The following is a 21,786-nucleotide window of genomic DNA, read 5'->3' as shown; positions in this document are numbered from 1 at the left end:
TCCTCACCTAATCATAACAGCTTACTTTCTTCACTGATACAGCTGCAGCACTGTCTGTTATCTCAGAAGAAGAGTACAAAAAATCCCTGAGCCACATTCACTTTTGCAAAACTACTGTGAAACTGACTAGTCATTCCAATTAAAGTATTCCTGTGAGAGGTGAAGTTAGTGTTTCGGTGGAATATAATGATGCATCCTATTTCTTGCCATTGGTAGTATTGGTAACAAAGGCTCCCTAATGGGAAGAAATTAGCTTAAGAAAATACGGTTAAACTGGACTGTCTTATTTACAGTTGGTATAAGTAAGAATATGTCTTACATTGAGAAAGTGCTAAGAGAGCACAAAAACGGTCTTTGAACAAGAGGGACCAAATGATGAAATTAGACATCACAAGGCTGAAGTCAAGATAATGTATATCTGACATTTTGCAAGGTTAGGCCAGTGCCTTATGCACAATTAAAAGCAGTAAATAGAGAGCTGGCTAGATGAGAAAGAACATGGTCAAGCATAAGAAAATAGTGGGGACGATTATGTATTGATTTCTTTGAGGTGGAAAGGAAAGAGTATCTTGTTTTGCTCAACAGCTTTAACAAGTAGATAAATGTTGAGTCTGTGCCAAATAGCACAAGTGCCAAACCTATTGATGTTTTGAAAAATTACTTTGCAATTTATGGGTTGCCACCAGTCAGAAAATGATCCACGGTTTATGTCAGAAGTTTAAATTATTTCTGAATAAGAACGAAGTTAAACACTCTAATAACATTATATCACCCAACATCAAATGATGCTGCAGAAAGAAGTGTACAGATTGTGAAGAGGTTTTTGCAAAAGTATTTGCTAGATGACAAGCTAGGCAGTAATTTCCATGTTTGTTTGAAACAGGTTAGATAATTTTTTGTTCTCTTACAGAATAACCCCACAGTCTACAATAGGTTGCTCACTAGTTAGTGTTTAAACACACTCCCAGGACAAGGTTTAGTTTGCTTAAGCCTGACTTCAAAGCAATGCAAGAGCAAGACAAAGTAAAGATGAGTCATGATAACCAGGCATAAAACTTTGATTTTGGTACTGGTCAGGTCATGATGAAATACCACTGAGGTAATAGGGAGAAGTACGTGATTCGAGTTGTTGTAAAGAGACTAGGCGCATTTGCATATTTAGTGAAGACTGGAGAGAAACTTCACCAGTGTCAGGTAGATCATTTGCTTGAAAGAGAAAATGTGAGAAAGGGAGAGCATGAGAAACCTCCTAGAGTCCAAGTTCCTCCTACAGTCCCAAGTGAAAGTCAGAAAGAAAGTGAAAGTTACAAAGAAACTGGAAGTTTTCCAGTATCACAAAATCTACCACTAAAGCAAAGTGATAAGTTGGTAAGTTTTTGCACACAAGCACTGAAGAATTCTTGGATACTATAAGCAAATCTAGGCCAGAAATGCCAGCTAATTCAATTTAACCTGGTTAAGGATAGATCTGATTCAAGTGGCTTTCCCCCTCCTCTTTCATCACTTCTGTCCATTTTAATTCTTTCCTAAGACACTGGCTGATTGTGGGTTATGTTGGATGGGCACTGCAGACCCTCTGGTACCTCACCCATGTGCCCATTTTTTGTGCATGCTCATAGATGTCCATGCTAATCAGCTGTTTGACATCAGAGGCATCACTTCTTGATTCTGTCCTCACCTGACCTGCATTCCCTAGAAGGAGGTCACTGGCAGGTGATCAGAAGTTGGAACCCTTGCAAACTTTTTTGGCTCCCTACCCTGTTGAACCAATTGCCAGCCCTACATTGAAATCTTCTAATGCTTACTTTAAAGTAGCTGGCTCCCAAGAGCTCAGGTATTCCCTAGCCAGTACAGCTGAGCTTTTTGATTTAATTTTGGTGTAAAAAGGCAGAAAATTAAACACCCTCTTCCAAATAGTCACTACAACAACAACCTGCATCTATCTAGTACCTCTAACATAATAAAACAGCCCAAGGCACTTCCCAGGAGCATTATCAAACAAAATTTGACACCGAGCCACATATAGGGATATCAGGACAAGTGACCAAAAGCTTGGTCAATTAGGTAGATTTTATGGATTGTCTTTAAGGTGGGAAGCAAGATAGAGAGGTCAAGAGATGCATGGAGGGCATTTCATTGCTTAAGGCCTGGCCACCAATGGTGGAGCAATTAAAACTGGGGATGTTGAAAAAACCAGAATTGAAGGAACATTTAACCTCTGAAGGTTGGAGGGCTGGAGGAGTGGGGCTTCTGAATACATCTGTCAGGGAAGGTGGGTCAGGCAAGGGTGCTTGTGTTTGTGTGTTAACAAAGTTAGCAGACCCAGTGTACAGTGTCAGCAGTACCCCCACCCCAGTCCTTAGCACCCTCCCCCCACCCCTCTCCCTACAACAGTCTCATCAGCCATGCTCCCCACCCCCCCACTCACACCCCCCTTTGAAGTGTCTCCTGATTTACTTCATCACAGTTGGTCGCCCTGGGGGAGGGGGGAGAGTGTTTGACTGTTACATGGTGCAAAGGTTGGTGCTTGGCCTCTGAACATGAACACTGCTTGAAATTTAAACTCTCTCTGTCTCCTCACAGCATTGCTGCTGCTGTATGACATCACGAGCAAGTCATCGTTTGACAACATTAGGGTAAGATGCTTCAAATTTCATGATTCTCAGACAAATAAATTTGGGGAATTCAGATGGTGGACTGATCCCATGTTAATGCTGCAATAAAACAATCCATTTTACCATCCTTCTTTCATTGCCATTACATTCTCACTGTGCTCGAGCCTCATCGTATCACCACCTACTCTAACTAGATGTCAGCTCAGTGGGAGCACACTCACCTCTGAGCCAGAAGGTTTTGGGTTCATAGACCCACTATAGAAACTTGAGCACGCAATCCAGGCTGAAACTCCAGTGCAGTGCTGAGGGAGTGATGCACAGTTGGAGGTGCCATCTTTCGGATGAGATGTTAAACTGAGGCCAACTCCAGAGACCAGCACACAACCCTAGATTTGCACTTCACTGCAGTACTGCGAGATAGACATTAAATTGAAACCCCATTTGCCCTCTCAAGTGCTCATAAAAATCCCATGGCACTTGTTATGGCACGGCCGATGGTAAATGCCGAGCTGCCCGACTCCCAGAGGGAAAGTTAAAACGGCTGCCAAAATGGTTTTTACAAATTGTATAGTATGAGGAGAAGTTCTGAAATCAGGAAATGATGTCCCTAACTACTTGTGATGATTTTATAGTAGAGTAAACATTTGTTAAAAGAAAATAGAAAGAAAAAAAACACAATTACACTTAAACACATGAATGGCTTCACACAAAAACATTACTTTAAAACAGTTCCACAAGATCTTAACTTGACTACCCTCAGAGCTAACCTTCCACTTTTCTGTTCAGCAACTATCCTTACAGGTTTTCATAATCCATAGAATTTGAGTATTTTTTAACATACAGTGCCTTTTTTCCTTAGGGTATCCTCTGAGGCTGACAACAACTGGGTCTTCAGGTCTAGCCTTATTCATACTGTGATCTTTGAGTTCTAAGCAGCTACCCTGCTGTCTTCCGAGACATCTGACCAGCTACCCTACTATCTTCTTGGAGATCTGACCAGTTACCCCCATCTAGGCATCAGTATTCCCTTAAATGCTTTCCTTCCCTTTGATCACTCCATTGTCTCATCCAGTCTCTTTGGAAATGCTTTCTTCCCAGAACTGATTAAATTTGTTTCATTGCCCTAGCTCTTAAACTTGTAAAAACAAACTTACCCTATCTTTACCTTACTTGCACCTTTTGCAACCTGCGTATATCCCCTTTGAACTAAAATAACTCAATTCAAAAATACTCCTGTTATTGCTTTATGTAAAACTCTGATTGAATTTCCTCTTGGTTCATTGACATATGAAAACCACTTCTTACTGTTGGTTTTAGACTTGTGCAGTCACTCTGGCTCTTACTCTAATTACCCCAATCACCTGTCTTCTAGTACATAATAAAAATGACAGTGATATTAACTGATGAAAAATATTACAACTGCTTGTTTCCTTGACATTCTATTTCAAAGAAGAGCAGGAGAGTTTCTCCCAGTGATCAGGCCAGTATTATCCCTCAACCAACATCTAAAACAGATTATCTGGTCATTATCACATTGGGAGTTTGTTGTGTACAAATTGGCCACCACATTTCCTGCAACAGTGATTACACTTCAAAATTATACTCCATTAAAGAGCTGTAAGGTGCTTTTTAAATTCATTTATAGGATGTGGGCATCACTGGCTAGGCCAGCATTTATTGCCCATCTCTAACTGCCCTTGAGATGGCGGTAGTGAGCTGCCTCCTTGAAACATGGCAGTCCACATGGTGTAGGTACATCCACAGTGCTGTTAGGGAGGGAGTTCCAGGATTTTGATCCAGCGGCGATGAAGAAACAACGATATAGTTCGAAATCAGGATGGTGAGTGACTTGGAGGGGAACTTCCAGGTGGTGGTGTTCCCATATATCTGCTGCCCTTGCCCTTCTAGATGGTTGTAGTCATAGGTTTGGAAGGTGCTGTCTAAGGGGGCTTGGTGAGTTTATACAGTGCATCTTGTAGATGGTACATACTGCTCCCACTGTTCGTCAGTGGGAGAGGGAGTCAGTATTTGTAGAAGGGGTGCCAATCAAGTGGGATGCTTTGTCCTGGATGGTGTCCAGCTTCTTGAGTGTTGTGCGAGCTGCACTCATCCAGGCATGGAGAATATTCCTTCACACTCCTGACTTGTGCCCTGTGTAGATGGTGGACAGGCTTTGGGGAGTCAAGAGGTGAGTTACTTGCTGCAGGATTCCTAGCCTCTGGCCTGCTCTTGGGGCCATAGTATTTATATGGCTAGTCCAGTTCAGTTTCTGGTCAATGATAACCCCCAGAATGTTGATTCAGCGATGGTAATGCCATTGAATGTCAAGGGGCGATGATTAGATTCTCTCTTGTTGGAGGTGGTCATTGCCTGGCACTTGTGTAGCACAAATGTTACTTGCCACTTGTCAGCCCAACCCTGGATATTGTCCAGGCCTTGCTGCATTTGGACATGGATTGTTTCAGTATCTGAGGAGTCACGAATGGTGCTGAACATTGTACAATCATCAGCGAACATCCCCACTTCTGACCTTATGATGGAAGGAAGGTCAGTGATGAAGCAGCTGGAGATGGTTGGGCCGAAGACGCTACCCTGAGGAACTCCTGCAGCGATGTCCTGGAGCTGAGATGATTGACCTCCAACAACCACAACCATCTTCTTTTGTGCTTGGTATGACCCCATCAGTGGAGAGTTTTCCCTGATTCCCACTGACTCCAGTTTTTCAAGGGCTCCTTGATGCCACACTCGGTCAAATGATATCAAGGGCAGTCACTCTCACCTCGGGAGTTCAGCTCTTTTGCCCATGTTTGAACCAAGGTTGTAATGGGGTCAGAAGCTGAGTGACCTTGGTGGGACCCAAACTGAACATCAGTGAGCAGGTTATTGCTAAGCAAGTGCCACTTGATAGCATTGTTGATGACCCCTTCCATCACTTTACTGATGATCAAGAGTGGACTGATGGGTCAATAATTGGCCATGTTGGATTTGTCCTGCTTTTTTTGTGTACAGGATATACCTGGGCAATTTTCCACATTTCAGGGTAGCTGCCTGTGCTGTAGCTGTACTGGAGCATAAGTCTTCAGTACTATTGCCGGAATATTGTCAGGGCCCATAGCTTTTGCAATATCCAGTGCCTTCAGCCATTTCTTGATTTCACGTAGAATGAATCGAATTGGCTGGGGACCTCAGAAGAGGCCAAGATGGATCATCCAATTGGCACTTCTGGCTGAAGATTGTTGCGAATGCCTCAGCTATATATTTTGCACTGCTGTGCTCTTCCATCATTAGGAATGGAACTATTTGTGGAGCCTCCTTCTCCAGTGAGTTGTTTAATCATCCACCACCATTCACAACTGGATGTGGCAGGACTGCAGAGCGTAGATCTGATCCACTGGTTGTGGAATCTCTGGCCCTGTCTATCACTTGCTATTTATGCTGTTTGGCATGCACACAGTTCCGTGTTGTAGCTTCAACAAGTTAACACCTCGTTTTTAGGTATGACTGGTGCTGCTCCTGACATGTCCTCCTGCACTCTTCATTGAACCAGTGTTGATCCCCTGACTTGGTGTTAACGGTAGATTGGGGGATATGCTGGGCCATGAGGTTACTGGTTGCGGTTGAGTACAATTCTATTGCTGCTGATGGCCCACAGTGCCTCATGGATGCCCACTATTTAGTTACTAGATCTCTTTGAAAGCTATCCCATTATAGCACGGTGGCCGTGACACACAAGGTGAAGACAGGACTTTAACTCTGCAAAGACTGTGCAGTGGTCACTCCTACTACTACTGTCAACACAGATGCATCTGCAGCAGGCTGGTCAGTCAGGATAAGGCCAAGTATGATTTTCCCTCACCACTTGCTACAGACCCAGTCTAGCAGCTATGTAATTTAGGACTCAGATAGCTTGGTCTGTGATAGTGCTACAGAGCCACTCTTGGTGATGGACTTTGAAGTCCCTACCCAGAGTATATTCTGCACCCTTGCCACCCTCAGCGCTTCCTCCAAGTGGTGTTCAACATGGAGGAGCACTGATTCATCAGCTGAGGTGGAGGTGGGGGGTGGTGGTGAGGGCAGTACATGGTAATCAGCAGGAGGTTTCTTTGCCCATGAGAATTCAAAGGGTGCTGTGTTGATGTTGAGGGTTCCCAGGACAACTTCTTCTTGACTGTATACCACCACTGATGGTGGTGTCTGGGACATGATCTGTAAGGTATGATTCTGTGAGTATGACTATGTTAGGCTGTTGCTTGACTAGTCTGTGAATCAGCTCTCCCAAGCCCCCAGATATTAGTAAAGAGCACTTTGCCATGTTTCTATTGCCTCAGTCAATGCCATTCATTTTTATTGATACAACTGTCCACAGGACATTTAAGAGTCAACCACATTACTGTAGATTTGGAGTCACATGTAGGCCAGACCAGGTAAGGATGGCAGATTTCCCCCCCCTAAAGGGGGCATTAGTGAACCAGATGGGTTGCTACAGCAGTCAAACTTTTAATTCCTAATTTTTATTGAATTCAAATTCCACCATCTGCAGTGGTGAGATTTGAACCCAGGTCCCCAGACCATTATTCTGGGTCTTTGGATTACTGGTCTAGTGACAATACCACTACACCACCACCACTTGAACATTCTGAGGCCGTGAAAGTTGCCATTGTTACAGACAGGAGGGGGTTTAATTTAAACAGCCCTGATTTCCCCTCTCACCACCCGTCTGTAAACAGAAAGGTGTTTTGATTTTTTTTGATTTCCCCCTTTGTAAATGTATTTTTCCCAACCCTTCAGTTTTGGAGTGATCCAATCCTCTATTAATAACCCCAGAGAAAACTTGACATAAGGTAAAATAAGAGGGTTAGTTTATTTTACACACACACAAAACACAGGAAGGGCGTTTGCAATGTCTTTGTCTTTTTACGGTATTAATACAATAGAAGAGGCTTAAGGGAAAGAAAGGGGTTCAGGGCAAAGACCACAGACAAAAATAAGAGTTGTGGTTTCACATGAGTCTAGATTCCAGAATCATAAGTCCCATGGTGTATTGCTTCAGGGAGGTTAGCTAGCTGAAGCTGATACTGAGGGATGCACATTTTCCAATAGCGCTGACTTCTGTGATGGGACAAGCATGTAGAGATGAATTTGTCTGGTAGGCACAGGTACAAGAAGTTCAAATGTTCCAGTAGAACACGGTGTAGATGCAAGCCAGGTAATTTAACCTGGGCAGAGCTCTTTCTGTTGCTACCTGTTATGTGGTAAATGGTAGACAGAGGCAGGTTGCTCACCTGGAGTCCTGCTTCTCTTCTGAGGTCAAATAGTGGCTGAAGATGGAATCCAAAAGCTGCATAACTAAAGCAAGTCAAGCAGCTCAAGTCTCGTTAAGTGACAGGGTGGTTTTGGGTCGAGCTAGTCAACTAACAAGGCCCTCTTGTTAAAACTCATTGTGTTTTGAGAAGGTAACTGTAGAACCATTAGCACAATGTTGGAGATGAAGAGTCCCAATAGCTCTGTCTTTGTCCAGCACTGGCTGGTGCAGACTGGTCTACTAGCCCTTTGTGTTGGCTTGGCTGAAATGTTTATACAATGCAAGGAGTGTTACATTCTTGGAGTTTGATGTGTTAGCCTTTGTCCATTTTTAAACTGCTCAGAAACTTCCAGAACTACCATCATGACCAGATTTAGTCCAGCAGTTTGTCCATTTTAAAAACAGGTTTAGCAAGTAGCCAGGGTGATATAGGCATATATATTTTCCTTCATGTTTTCTAATCATGACAATGTATAAATTCAAATCTTTCTTTTATTTTCAGATCCATTCTCCCGCAGGAACTAAACACTTTGGAACCCCTCACCCCCATCAGTCTTCCCTTCTCCAATCTGCAGGCTTATACAACCCAAGCTTGCTTCACTGCTCCCCAATTTACCTCATGCTCTCTCCTCTGACCTGCAATATCTTGTTGCTGCCCCACACTATCAGGTCCTTGGCACTTCAATTGCAGCTTCTCGCTTTAACAAAGCCCATTAGCTAATTGAATTTAGCTATCTGGCGGTACTGTTGTTCAGAAAGAAAGAACTTGCATTTATATGGTGACTGTCAGAGCTTCAAGGCATTCCAAAGCCTTTATAATCAATCATGTATATATTTATTGAAGTGTATTCATTGGTAGCTAATTTTGCCACAGCCTGCCGGGCCAGATGATAAATGTTCCTGGCCTGTGTGTGTGGTGAGTGGTCCCATAGACAGGATGAGGACAATGACGGTGAGTGCGAGAGAGTGAATGGTGATGTCCCTTGAACTGGCAGTGAGTGAGATCCCTGTGGATGTGTGATGGGTTTGAAAGTGTGTGATTTGAGATTGATGAAAAGAGTGATTTACCCTGGCGGAATGGATGAGATCATTCATCCTCTTGCGGCACTGGATGACTGTCCTCTTCTGAAGGGTGTTGGTGCTGACCACCACTGCCAAAGCCTCCCAAGCCAAATTGGTCATGTTGCTGTCCATCCTGAGGCCAGAGCAGGGGTACAGGACATCCCAGTGGGCCTCCACAGCATCCAGCAGTCATTCGTGGGGCCCATCGTTAAACCAGCGGGGGCTGCAGTCTTCTTGCCTTTGAGGGCCATGTCTCCTGGGCAGCAGTGGTGAGCTGAAAGCAATGAGCGCTGTGCTTGCAGCTGCACCCGGTCTGATGCGGGGCGGGGCGATGGTGGGTGGGCGAATGATGAGCCCGCCACCATGGAAATGGCATGTTTCCCGGGAGTGCGTAAATAATGAGTTGGGCTCGGGATGATACAGCATGAAAACCCACCATCACCATCAGCAGGCAGCACCACCCACTACAACACTTAGTGCAAATTTGGGAAAATTCCACCCCATAATGGATAGGCAAGGGGTCGGTATTGGAACCCTTGCTTTTCCTGATATATATAAATGACCTAGGTCTTGGTGCGCAGGGAACAATTTCAAAGTTTACTGATGACACAATGCTTGGGAGAATTGTAAACTGTAAGGAGGATAGTGCAGAACTTCAAAAGGACATTGACACATTGGTGGGGTGGGCAGATAGGTGGCAGATGAAGTTCAATGCGGAGAAGATTGAGGTGATACACTTTGAGACATAGAACATGAAGAGATGGTATAAAGTAAAGGATACTATTCTAAAGGGTGTGCAGGAGCAGAGAGACATGGGTGTGTATGCATATAAATCATTAAAGGTGGCAGGACAGGTAAAGAGAGCTGTTACTAAAGCATAAAGTATTCTAGGCTTCATTAATAGGGGCATAGAGTACAAGGGCAGGGAGGTTATGATGAACTTATATAAGACACTGGTTAGACTTTATCTGGAGTATTGTGCACAGTTCTGAGCGCCACACTTTAGGAAGGATGTGAACATATTGGGGAGAGTGCTGAAGAGACTTACGAGAATGGTTCCAGGGATGAGACATTTCAGTTATGTGGAAAGATTGAAGAAGTTGGGACTGTTTTCCTTGGAGAGGAGAAGGCTAAGAGGAGGCTTGATAGAGACTTGATAGAAATTTTCAAAATAATGAGGAGTCTGGACAGAGTAGATAGGGAGAAACTGTTCCTGCTCGTAAATGGATCGAGAACCAGAGGGCACAGTTTTAAAGTGTTTTGCAAAAGAAGCAAATGTGAGGTGTGAAAAACATTTTCACACAGCAAGTAGCTAGGGTTTGGAATGCGCTGCCTGGAAGTGTGGTGGAGGCAGGTTCAAATGAGGCATTCAAGAGGGCATTGGATGATTATTTGAATTGAAACAATGTGCAGGGCACGGGGGAAAGGCAGGAGATTGCCACTAAATCAAAATGCACAGAGAGCTGGTTCAGACACAATGGGCTGAATGGCCTCCTTCTGCACTTTAACAATTCTGTGATTCTATGAAACAGCTATTGAGACTGGGGGTCAGTGGAAAATTTCAAAACTAAGATTGAAAGATACACATTTGGTAAGGAGATTAAGGTTTGTGAAACCAAGAGGGTATATTGAGCTGATATGCAGATTATCGATGATCTAATTGAATGTTGGAACAGGTTTCATGGCTGAATGATTTAATACCTAACACCTAAAAATGATCCCACCTTCAGCTAGAACACACCCAGGAAGTGTTTTACATCCAGGAAGTGTCTTTCCTTTAGTTAGAAAGAAAGACTTGCATTTCTATAGCACCTTTCATGACCACAGGATGTCCCAAAGCACTTTACAGCCAAAGGAGTACTTTTTGAGGCATTCAGTGAAGTCACTGTTGTTGGAAAAATGACAACAATTTCTCAAGACAGCAGCGTGACAGTGACCAAATAATCTGTTCATTTGTGATGTCGATTGAGGGATAAATATTGGCCAGGACACAGGGAGAACTCCTCAGCTCTTCTTTGAAGTAGTGCCACAGGATTTATGTCGGCCTCAGAAGGGAGGCAGGGCCTCAGTATAACATCCCATCCAAAAGGTGGCAACCCTGCCAGTACCACATCCCTCAAAGTTCATTTGTGCCAAAGTGATGGATTGGGTCTAGAACCAAGAACCTCCTGACTCAGAGGCAAGTCCACTCAGTCACAGCTGACACATGGCGTACCCAACAAAGAATGTTACCCCTAGTTAGAATGTACTTTGGAAAAACCCTGCTCTCAGTCAGAGTGTGCTCAGGAGAATTCTGCCCTCATTCAAAAAGTGACCAGGAAGGACTCTGCCTAACTGTCTTTTCCCTTTCAGATAATGTGCAGTTTTGATTTCCAATTAACTAGTTGGTTGCTGAGAGCAATAGTAGGGATTGCTTGTTAAGGACAGAAAATACCATTGTCAGCCTTGTGAGCTGGAGCAGTAAAGAAGCTGCAACAGCATTTACTTGCAAGAGTAAGCTTGTGGGGAACATAAAAACTGACTGTAAATGTTCCTTTAGGTATGTGAAGAGAAAAAGATTAGTGAAGACAAATGTAGGTCCCTTACAGTCAGAAACAGGGGACTTTATAAAGGGGAACAAGAAATGGCTAACCAACTAAATACATACTTTGGTCCTGTTTTCACAAAGAGGGACACAAATAACATACCAGAAATGTTGGGGAACACAGGGTTTAGTGAGAGGGAGGAACTGAAAGAAATCAGTATTAGTAGGGAAATGGTGTTGGAGAAATTGATGGGATTGAAGGCCAATAAATCCCCAGGGCCTAAAATCGACATCCCAGAGTACTTAAGGAAGAGGCCCTAGAAATAACGGATACATTGGTGGTCATCTTCCAAGATTCTATAGACTCTGGAACAGTTCCTACAGATTGGAGGATAGCTAATGTAACCACACTATTTATAAAGGGAGGCAGAGAGAAAACAAGGAATTATAGACAGTTACCTTGACGTCGGTAGTGGGAAAAATTCTAGAGTCCATTATAAAAGATTTAACAGCTGAGCACATGGAAAACAGTGGCAGAATTGAACAGAGTCAGCATGGATTCATGAAAGGGAAATCATGCTTGACAAATCTACTGGAATTTTTCGAGAATGTAACTAGTAGAGTTGATGAAGGGGAGCCTGTGGATGTGGTTTATTTAGACTTTCAGAAGGCTTTCGACAAAATCCTACATAAGAGATTAGCGTGTAAAATTAAAGCACATGGGATTGGGGGTAGTTTATTGAGATGGATAGAAAACTGGTTGGCAGACAAGAAACAAAGAGTAGGAATAAACGGGTCTTTTTCCGAATGGCAGGCAGAGACTAGTGGGGTACCGCAGGGATCGGTGCTGGGACCCCAGTTACTCACAATATGTATTAATGATTTAGATGAGGGAGCTAAATGTAATATCTCCAAATTTGCAGATGATGCAGAGCTGGGTGGGAGGGTGAGATTGCAGAGATGCTTCAGTGTGATTTGGACAAGCTGAGTGAGTGGGCAAATGCATGGCAGATGCAGTATAATGTGGATAAATGTGAGGTTATCCACTTTGGTAGCAAAAACAGGAAGGCAGATTATTATCTGAATGGCTAGAATTTGAGAGAGGGGAATGTGCAATGTGATCTGGGTGTCCTTGTACATCAGTTGCTGAAGGTAAGCATGCAGGTGCAGCAGGTGGTAAAGAAGGCAAAAGGTATGTTGGCCTTCAAAGCGAGAGGATTTGAGTACAGGAACAGGGATGTCTTACTGCAATTATATAGGGCCTTGGTGAGACCACACTTGGAATATTGTGAGCAGTTTTGGTCTCCTTATCTGAGGAAGGATGTTCTTGCTATAGAGGGAGTGAAGCAAAGGTTTACCAGACTGATTCATGGAATGGCGGGACTGACATATGAGGAGAGATTGAGTTGGTTAGGATTATATTCGCTGGAGTTCAGAAGAATGAGGGGTGATCTCATAGAAACCTATAAAATTCTAACAGGACTAGAAAGGGTGGTTGCAGGAAGGATGTTCCTAATGGTGGGGGAGTCCAGAACCAGGGGTCACAATCTGAAGATTTGGGATAGACCATTTAGGACTGAGATGAGGAGAAATTTCTTCACCCAGAGAGTGGTGAGCCTGTGGAATTCACTACCACAGACAGTAGTTGAGGCCAAAACATTGTATGTTTTCATGAAGGAGTTAGATATAGCTCTTGAGGTGAAAGGGATCAAAGGATATGGGTGGAAAGCGGGAGCAGGCTATTGAGTTGGTTGATCAGCCATGATCATAATGAATGAACGGAGCAGGCTCAAAGGGCCGAATGACCTACTTCTGCTCCTATTTTCTATGTTTCTATGTTAGAGATGGATGGTATTTCAGCATTGCACAGTGCCATTCAGTGCCTGATATGTACACACAGTGGCAGAGATGCAGAACACAGGCTCCTTCCCCACTCTGCTCAGTTCCTGATTTGTGCTGGATAGGGAGGCTATCTGGGCAGTACTGACACACTGAGAAGAGATTTAAGAGATGGCTGCCCTTCTGGCCCCCTATTTATACAATTGGAATTGCTCTCGCTAGGGCCTCAGTTGGCCACAGTGCTCAGGAATTGGGTAACAATCCTATTCCTATTGCCATTCAGTGGTTCCTGCTGGCAAGTACGTCTATGTGGCTATCAGGGGGAGGTCAGCATCAGGCTTAATTCTGAAGGCCCGCAAACCTTTAAAAATGGCAGGCGGCAACCTGATGTGAAAGTCCCACCCACAATTCCAACAGACCCAGTGTTTGCTGTCAGGAGGCAGTATGTGACTTATAGTGGAGGGAAACCTGAGCTTAGCAGAGCCATTTGAACTTAGTGCTGAGTTCAAGCGGACTCTATTTTGGCTAGTCCAAGGACCTTAACCCAGTGTGGGAGTCACAAATCTCTTGAATGGCAGATAAGGTATGCTTAAGTGTCATAGTCCCAAGTTTTTTTTTAAACATGAAAATAACAGGTTGAACCTATCAATCTAGTTACAATTATTTCAGCAGGGTGATTGGAGTTCACAGTTTGCTTGACAGTTTAAAGAGGATTTTAAAGGATTAGTTGCCTTTGATGTGAGGTCTGAATAGAAGTTTGTTTGTTTTTATAAGAAATTAATCATGTGAGCAGATTTAAAAGTTTTCAATGGGTTTCATGAATGGGAGGTTTTTCACTTTCAAGTGTGTAGGAGTAAAAGCTCTATTAGATTGACCAAAGTTTTATCATCATTGCCACATGACTCCTGTCCGATCCCATCATAGCTCCAGATCCCAACACAGCTTCCAATCATAGCACAGTATGATCCCAACACAGCTCCCGATCCCAGAAAAGCTCCTGATCCCATCACAGCTCCAATCACTGCACAACTGCTAATCCTAGCACAGCTCCTAATCCCAGAAAAGCTCTCAATCCCATCACAGCTTCCGATCCCTTCATAGCTCCCGATCTCAGCACAGCTTCCAATCCCAGGACAGCTCCAATCACATCACAACATGATCCCAGCGCAGGCCCTGATCCCATCACAGCTCCAATCAGAGCACAGCTCTGAATCCCAGCACAACTCCTAATCCCAACACATCTCCCAACCCCAGTACAGCTCCCAATCCAGCACAACTCCCAATCCCAGCATAGCTCATGACTCCAGCACAGCCCAATCCCAGTACAGCTCATGATGCCAGCACAGTTCTGAACCCAGCATTGCAATAATCCCAGTCCAATACCAACTCCAGGAGCAGTATAAAGTGTGATTAATGCTGAAAAAAGAGACATTTTGTCAAAGCTTTACATTTTGCACTCATCCAGGCAGTTGCAATGTCAGGCGAAGCAACTACTTTTTACTATATGAGAAGAGAGTGCTGGTTGGTTGGCAAGTGGACTCTGATTAATAGAGGAATTGCCATGGAGAATGCACCAGTGATGATGACTGACATTTAACTGCCAAGCATTGTTTGAAATTTAAACCAGGCAGCTTGACTCTGATTGGTCAAGGCATTGCATTGAGGAATGAACCAGCAAAAGGCTGTCACTTATTTTGTTTAGCTGAAACAGGCGCAATGTTTCATGCTCTTTCTGTCTGTAAAGAACAGGGCCCAGTGTATTAATAATATGTAGCTGCCAGTACACACACACGCGCCACACTGTGAGCCCAACTGACAATCTTAAATTAGTTGTCAGCATAATTCTTAGCACAGTGAGGGTTATTCAGCAAATGTTGTCCAATCGTGGAATCACATCTATTGTTGGACATTGTGTTTTGAGTTTTGCAATCACAGGCTGGTTGGGTACAGTCTGTACCTTGTCCATTGCGAACAGTGGAAGGGACATGCTGTTTGATACAATCCACCAGTCTTTGGGACATAACTCCTACAAACCTAGCACCACTCTGGCACTGAAGTTCATATACCACATTACTCATTTGTGTGATGGGCAGAACGTCTTTTTGGCTTGACAGCAGCATCCTGTTAGTGGCGAATACCACTCATTGCTACAGCTTAGTAGCAGCGTGAAACAGTTAGTTTCACCAGTTGCTCCAATTTTTGAGATACCTTGCCCTTCCAGGGTAATCTGAAGTCGACTGGCTGAGTGAGCAAGAGGGTTTGCAGCAAAAACTGGGTTCCCCTGCATCCAGGGTGCCATCGACTGCACACATGTGGCCATCAAGGCACCAGCAGATCAGCCGGGTGCCTTTGTCAACAGGAAGGGATTCCACCCCATGAACGTCCAGATGGTGTGTGACCAACAAGACACAGATTCTGCAAGTCTGTGCAAGGTACCCTGGCAGCTCCCATGACGCTTATATCCTCAGATACTCCCAGATGCCAAAGCTATTCAGTACTCCAGCCCAACTGGATGGATGGCTCCCGGGTGACTGGGGCTATCCAATGAAGAGGTGGCTTATGACACCTATCCACCACCCAAGAACAGAGGCAAAGCCGCGTTATAACAGGAGTCATGCCTCCACAAGGGCAGTGATAGAGAGGACCATAGGTCTTCTGAAGATGTACTTCCGATGCCTGGACCATTCAGTGGGTGCACTACAATACCCCCCAGAGCAGGTGTCACTGATGGGGGTTGCATGCTGTGCTCTCCATAATCTGGCACCAGCAAGGGGGGGACCCACTGGAGGAAGAGGATCTTGAGGCCGCTCCAAAGGCCACAGAGGATGATTCAGTAATGAGTCAGAAGAGGAACATGGTGAGGAGAATGCTGAGGGCATTGAGGCAGATCTCTGTAACCTCCAGGGAGGCAGGAACACCAGGGACATCTTGATCCAACGCTCCTTCAGCCAGGTTGCCAAAGATCTGCTTCCACCTCATGCCAGGGCTGCCACCTCCATCCAGGATGTCTGAAATGACCTTTTCATTTGAACCTAAAATTCAATCAGTGCCTGTACAATAACGTTTAGAGCCACCCACGTCCAGCATTCCATACTGGTGTACCCTGCACCAAAAGAAAAGGTGAAGCATACTCAGGCCAGTACGACAAAAACAAAATTTATGTAATTTTCAGACTCAAAACAAATTAACGTTACCAATCTCCAGTGTTCATTTCCACAGCAGTAAACATATAAACAAAACATTACAGAACAGAAGATCACCCATGACCAGTTCTTCATGTGTTCATGGTGCCTTATACTTATGTTTAGAACCGCTATGTCTTGGTGCTCCCCCCCCACCGCCCCTCCCTCACTGGCAGTAGCATTGGAGACAGCCTGCTGACCCATCTATCTTGTAGGCTTTGGATGACCTTGGCAGTCCTCTGGCCAGTGGAGCTTGTGCTGGCCCCCCCGGGAGGGAGTGGCCAGTGCCACGGCTGGCACCTCCCCAGTTGCCACAGCATCATCAGATGCCATGGTCACTGGCAGAGGGGCATCATGCCATCATCCATAGCATCCTGAGAGGAGCCCACAGAGATGACAAGGCAACGTGAGGTCTCTTTGGACCTCCCTGCTCACCATTGATGGACGGGCACCTGGCTGGGATATTGGGTGCCTCATCCATCTCCCACACTGGCACTGACCACCTGATTCTGTCCCTGGAGCTGCCTCTCCAGGAGAGTCGCCACTCTCTCAACGGAGGAGGCAATGCACTCAGCCATGAGGGTCAACGCAGTGCTTATGCTCCGCATGGACTCCTGCACAACAGAGACCATGGCACACATATCCTCATGGATCTCTGCCAGATCTTCCTGCACATCCTGCTGGGCATCCAGCATCTGCCACTTAATGGGCAACTTAATGAGTCTTCAGCTCAGCATCGTCCTGGTCCCCAGCAGTCCTCCAACTGTCGGAGCCCTGGGCACTCTCTGCCTCCGCTTGTAACTCAAGTGAGTCCAAAGTGCCCTCACCACTGTGCACCAACATTCTAGCCAAACATCTCACATCCACTTAGGTGCTGGTATCTGCGCTGGTACCTGGCTCAGAGAGCGGGTGTGACACAGATGGAGCTGAAGCCCGGCGGTCCTCTGGTATGAGTGGTGGCTTTTTGGGGTCCTGCGAACAATTGCGTGTTGGCGAATCTAAGGGAGAGCAATGGTATGTCATTAGTTAAAGTCATCACACTGTCACTGTGTATGCCAGGCACCCTGGTGAGACCATGAAGATCTGCATCACAGTACCATCGTCTTTCAGTGATCAATGGGGACTCCATTTTTGAGGCTCCCATCAATGAAGAGACTACACTAGAATGTTTGCACCATCTGAAACTCTCACCTCTGTGCACTGCACTCTTACCTTCGTCTGACTCCCCAGCCTCTCCGCAGCTGGTCTGACCAAGGACTCTCCAGCTCCAAGGCGTCCTGCTCAAAACTTGTAACAATTAGGAGGTTTGGGGGCCTCTGCCTGCCCGTGACCTTTCAGTGTTGTTTTGGCTTGTCTTCTCCTGAAAGGACAGAGGAGCATGGAATAGTCCACACCTGCAGTGCCATTGCAGCCTGGCCAACCCTACCTTTCAGGGCACAACCAAGTTGTGGCCCTCGAGCTACAAGGGACTCAGTCCAAGCAGCCAGGGTTCACCCCCTTGGCCAATTCCAGCATCATTGGCAGTTGGCACTCAGACTCAGACACCCCTGAGCTCCACTGGGGGATGGCCAGACCTAACATTTTCACTGTTGAACCTTTTACGGCACTGCACCCATGTGCACCACACAACATTGTGGCTGCTGACCTTGGCTGCCACCTCCTCCCAACCATTTTTTGTCTACTGCAGTGGCCTCCTCCTTCCATCTCTGGGGATGAGGGTGTCCCTCCTGGCAGCCACTTCCTCCAAGTGCACCATGAGGCACCTTGTCCGAAAACCGGGGACCCAAGTGCCCACCCGGCCTGCCCTCCTGCCTGATGACTGCAGCCACTGTTGAGGCCATTGTTTTACTCTCCAGAATGCAGAATATATGATTCTGCCCTGGCAGCCTTCAAGGAGCTGCCTGTGCCGTTTTTAAACTGCCTGCCGGGCTGCCACTGGACCCGGCGCCCAACAGGCCCCAGCCTTTCCCAACTATTGGGCGTTTCTCCCTAATCGGGCCTTAATTGGCCAGCCAGTGTGAAATCATGGTCATGAGCCGATGGCAGCCGGGGGCCTGTTCCCCGACTGGTCCCGGGCCCGCCGATCACTCGCACACCAAGGGTAAAATTCAGGCCCAAGATAGATTATTTATCTTACTGATAAATGTAGCACCACTGATAATGGCAGTGATCAGCCTCACTTCTCTTTCTCTTCTCAACCCTGTTCACAGAATGAGATTGTTAAAAAGATTTTATTCTTGAAAGATGCTGCTTTGGCAGATGCCTTGAAAACTTCTCACATGCCCTGAGTGGGTCACAGACCCCAAGACTGGAGCAAGTGGGAGCAGGTGGTGGAAATCCCAGCGTATATGTGAATACCAAGCTCAGATTCTCTGACTTCTTGTGAATTGTAGGCATAAGGGACGACTGAGAGAGTGTGAGAGGTTAATTTACAATATCAGTGACCCAATGTAGAGCCAACTCATCAGTTGCATGTATAGTGAATTGGTATCCATGCTTCTGCCAGTTTCCCTGGCAGGTGTCCTACCCACCCTTAAATTGCCAAGAGGCATGCTCAGTGGGTAGAGCTCTCCACCATGAGCACAGCACAGTAGAACAATCCCTTTGAGACCAAGGTAAAGAATGAGGTAGAGACGGGGAGAGTGTGACCAGCCTTGATTTCAAAACAGTCAGGAAACAGGGAGGGAAAGTGCAGGATGGAGAATTGGAAGCTTAAGAGGAATATTTGTTTACCACAAGAGGCAGGGCTTAGAATGCTACTGCCATCTATTATGTTTAACAAGAGCCTTGTTGAGGCTGATAGTGTAAATGTCAAGGCTCATTTGGAGTGCTTCATTATAAAAGATGACGTGCGTTGGCACACATTTGACGTCAAACAGACAGATAGAGGTTTTCTGAATGGAGACAAACTGAGGAAAATCAATCGAGAGCAGCAGGTCAAGGTTAGAGAGCTACAAAACTCCCATTGCCGTACCCCCAACTCATTACTAAATGAGCTGTAATACTGCTTGAAGCAATGAACTCTCAAAACATCATATTAGATTCTCTTTATCTGTTTCTAACTGGAGTATGCTGGTGAGTCAGACTGGCTAGAAGCAAAGCTAAATTTAACCACTGCTTCTCCTATTTGTGACTGACAGCAACTTTCAGATGTTATGTTTCCCACTCTTTCCAAAGGCTCTGAGCCCCACATGAACAGGAGGAGCCTATTCAGCCCCTGGGATCTGTTTTTTCACTTAATTAGATCATGGCTGATCTGTACCTTAACTCTATTTAACTGCCTTGGTTCTAAAATCCTCAATACTCTTGTCTAACAAAAAACTATTAATCTCAGTTTTGATATTTTTCATTTACTCCCAGCCTCAAAGGTTTTTTGTGGGACAGAGTTCCACATTTCCACAGTTCTCTGTGTAATGAAGTGCTTCTTGACATCATCCCTGAACAGCTCTAATTTTAAGGTTATGCCCACTTATGCTGGACTCCCCCAACTTGAGGCAAATGTTTCTCCCCATCTGCCCTATGAATCCTTTAATCACCTTTAATATCTCAATTAGATCATCCTGTAATCTTCTATTCTCCAGGAAATACAAGATGGTTTATTCACCCTGTCCTCAGAATTTAACCATTTTAACACCTGTTTTATTCTAGTCAATGCTCACAGCAAATTCTGCAAGGCCAATATATTCTTCCTGATGTATGGTGCTTGGATAATAAGCTCCCAGCACTCACTCACTCAACCTACATTCAGGATGGGAGCCAACCTGACAAGACAGTATTTAACACCTCTCTCTAATTGCCCCAGATTTGCCCTTCAGTACCTTAGTCTTCAAGTATTACCACTTGGGTTGATAACATGAAAAATGGCAGGAGATGTTGGGGGGGCTGATGGGGTATAAGGCATCAGAGGTCGACTGGGGTCCATGGATACTCTTATAATGAGGTACAGACCATCAAGAGGAGGGCAGGAGATCCATCAAGTTGCTGCTGTATCCTCAGTGATCCAGCACTAACCCTACAGCAATAGAAAGGGTTCATCTCTGGCTGTTTCTAGAAACATTATTAGATCAAAGTCACATGTATTCTAGACACATGCCATACCTACCCTGAGAGTTTTTGATGGGACAGTGTAGAGGGAGCTTTACTCTGTATCTAATCCATGTTGTACCTGCCCTGGAAATGTTTGATGGGGACAGTGTAGAGGGACCATTATTCTATATCTAACCCCATATTGTACCTGACCTGGGAGTGTTTGATGGGAACAGTGTAGAGGGAGCTTTACTCTGTTTCTAACCCCATGCTGCACCTGCCCTGGGAGTGTTTAACGGGGGCTTTGTAGAGAGAGCTTTACTCTGTATCTAACCCCGTACTGTACCTGCCCTGGGAGTGTTTAATAGGGCTATTTAGAGGGAGCTTTACTCTGTATCTAAACGCTGCACTCACTGTCCTGTTTGTTGCTGGCATTACACCAGTTTGGAGTTGTGAAGATGATTTTAATTGGTGGTTGGTAGATTGGAGTACCAGGTGACCATTCTATATGAGCCTCCAGATCGGTCAATGAGATATGTGTCACGATTCAACTTCTATTTCCAAAAGGTAAAGGATGTTTTTAATAAAAAGGTGTTATTAACATTTTATCTGCTACGTTCTCTCTTAGGCCTGGTTAACAGAGGTACATGAATATGCACAGCAGGATGTAGTCATCATGTTGCTAGGTAACAAGGTGGGTACTAATTCCTAATTTCATTTTATGTTCTATTGCACAATTTTAACAAAATGTCACATCACCAGAATCCCAACTTGGTTTCATCATTTATAAAAGACAAATATGCAAAGATTTAATTAAACGCAAAGCTGACATCTTTGGGCCACTGGAAGCAGTGAGTAATATGGGCGCAACAATTGACCTCAGGGCCATTCGCCTGAAGGAGGGAAATTAATGAGGGTTCCTGATTGGCATTTCAGGATTCACAATGGAAATCGATGAGGTGTTTAGAGCCAGCTGTGATACCGTCCATGGCCAAATAGTTTGAGATATTGACTGTTGCTCCAACACAAATGGTGACTTGGATGAGGAACTATGGTGAGCACATAGGGAACTGAACATCTTCAACCAGGAAGAGTGAGAGAAAATCAACCTGGATTGTAAATATACAATTGAAATAACTGGTTGACAGGAGAATGAAGGGGAGCATTATACAGTGTAATATCAGTAGAAGGGGCAAGTTGCCGATTCACTGTCGATGTAATCATATCCTTACATCA

General features: G+C 45.0%; 1 protein-coding gene across 1 annotated transcript in view; it reads left to right on the top strand.

Moving 5' to 3' along the window:
- LOC121293652 (ras-related protein Rab-37-like) overlaps positions 1-21,786 on the top strand; it is a 63,144-nt gene that overhangs the window by 37,073 nt on the left and 4,285 nt on the right. Inside the window, exons 3-4 of the mRNA XM_041216819.1 lie at positions 2,584-2,636; positions 21,179-21,244. Coding sequence (XP_041072753.1) covers positions 2,584-2,636; positions 21,179-21,244 — 119 coding nt within the window. The remainder of the gene's footprint in view (positions 1-2,583; positions 2,637-21,178; positions 21,245-21,786) is intronic.

Source organism: Carcharodon carcharias, chromosome 22 (genome assembly GCF_017639515.1).
Source record: "Carcharodon carcharias isolate sCarCar2 chromosome 22, sCarCar2.pri, whole genome shotgun sequence".
NCBI lineage: Eukaryota > Metazoa > Chordata > Chondrichthyes > Lamniformes > Lamnidae > Carcharodon > Carcharodon carcharias.
Note: the sequence above shows the minus strand (reverse complement) of the source record. Positions and strands in the feature narration are given on the sequence as shown.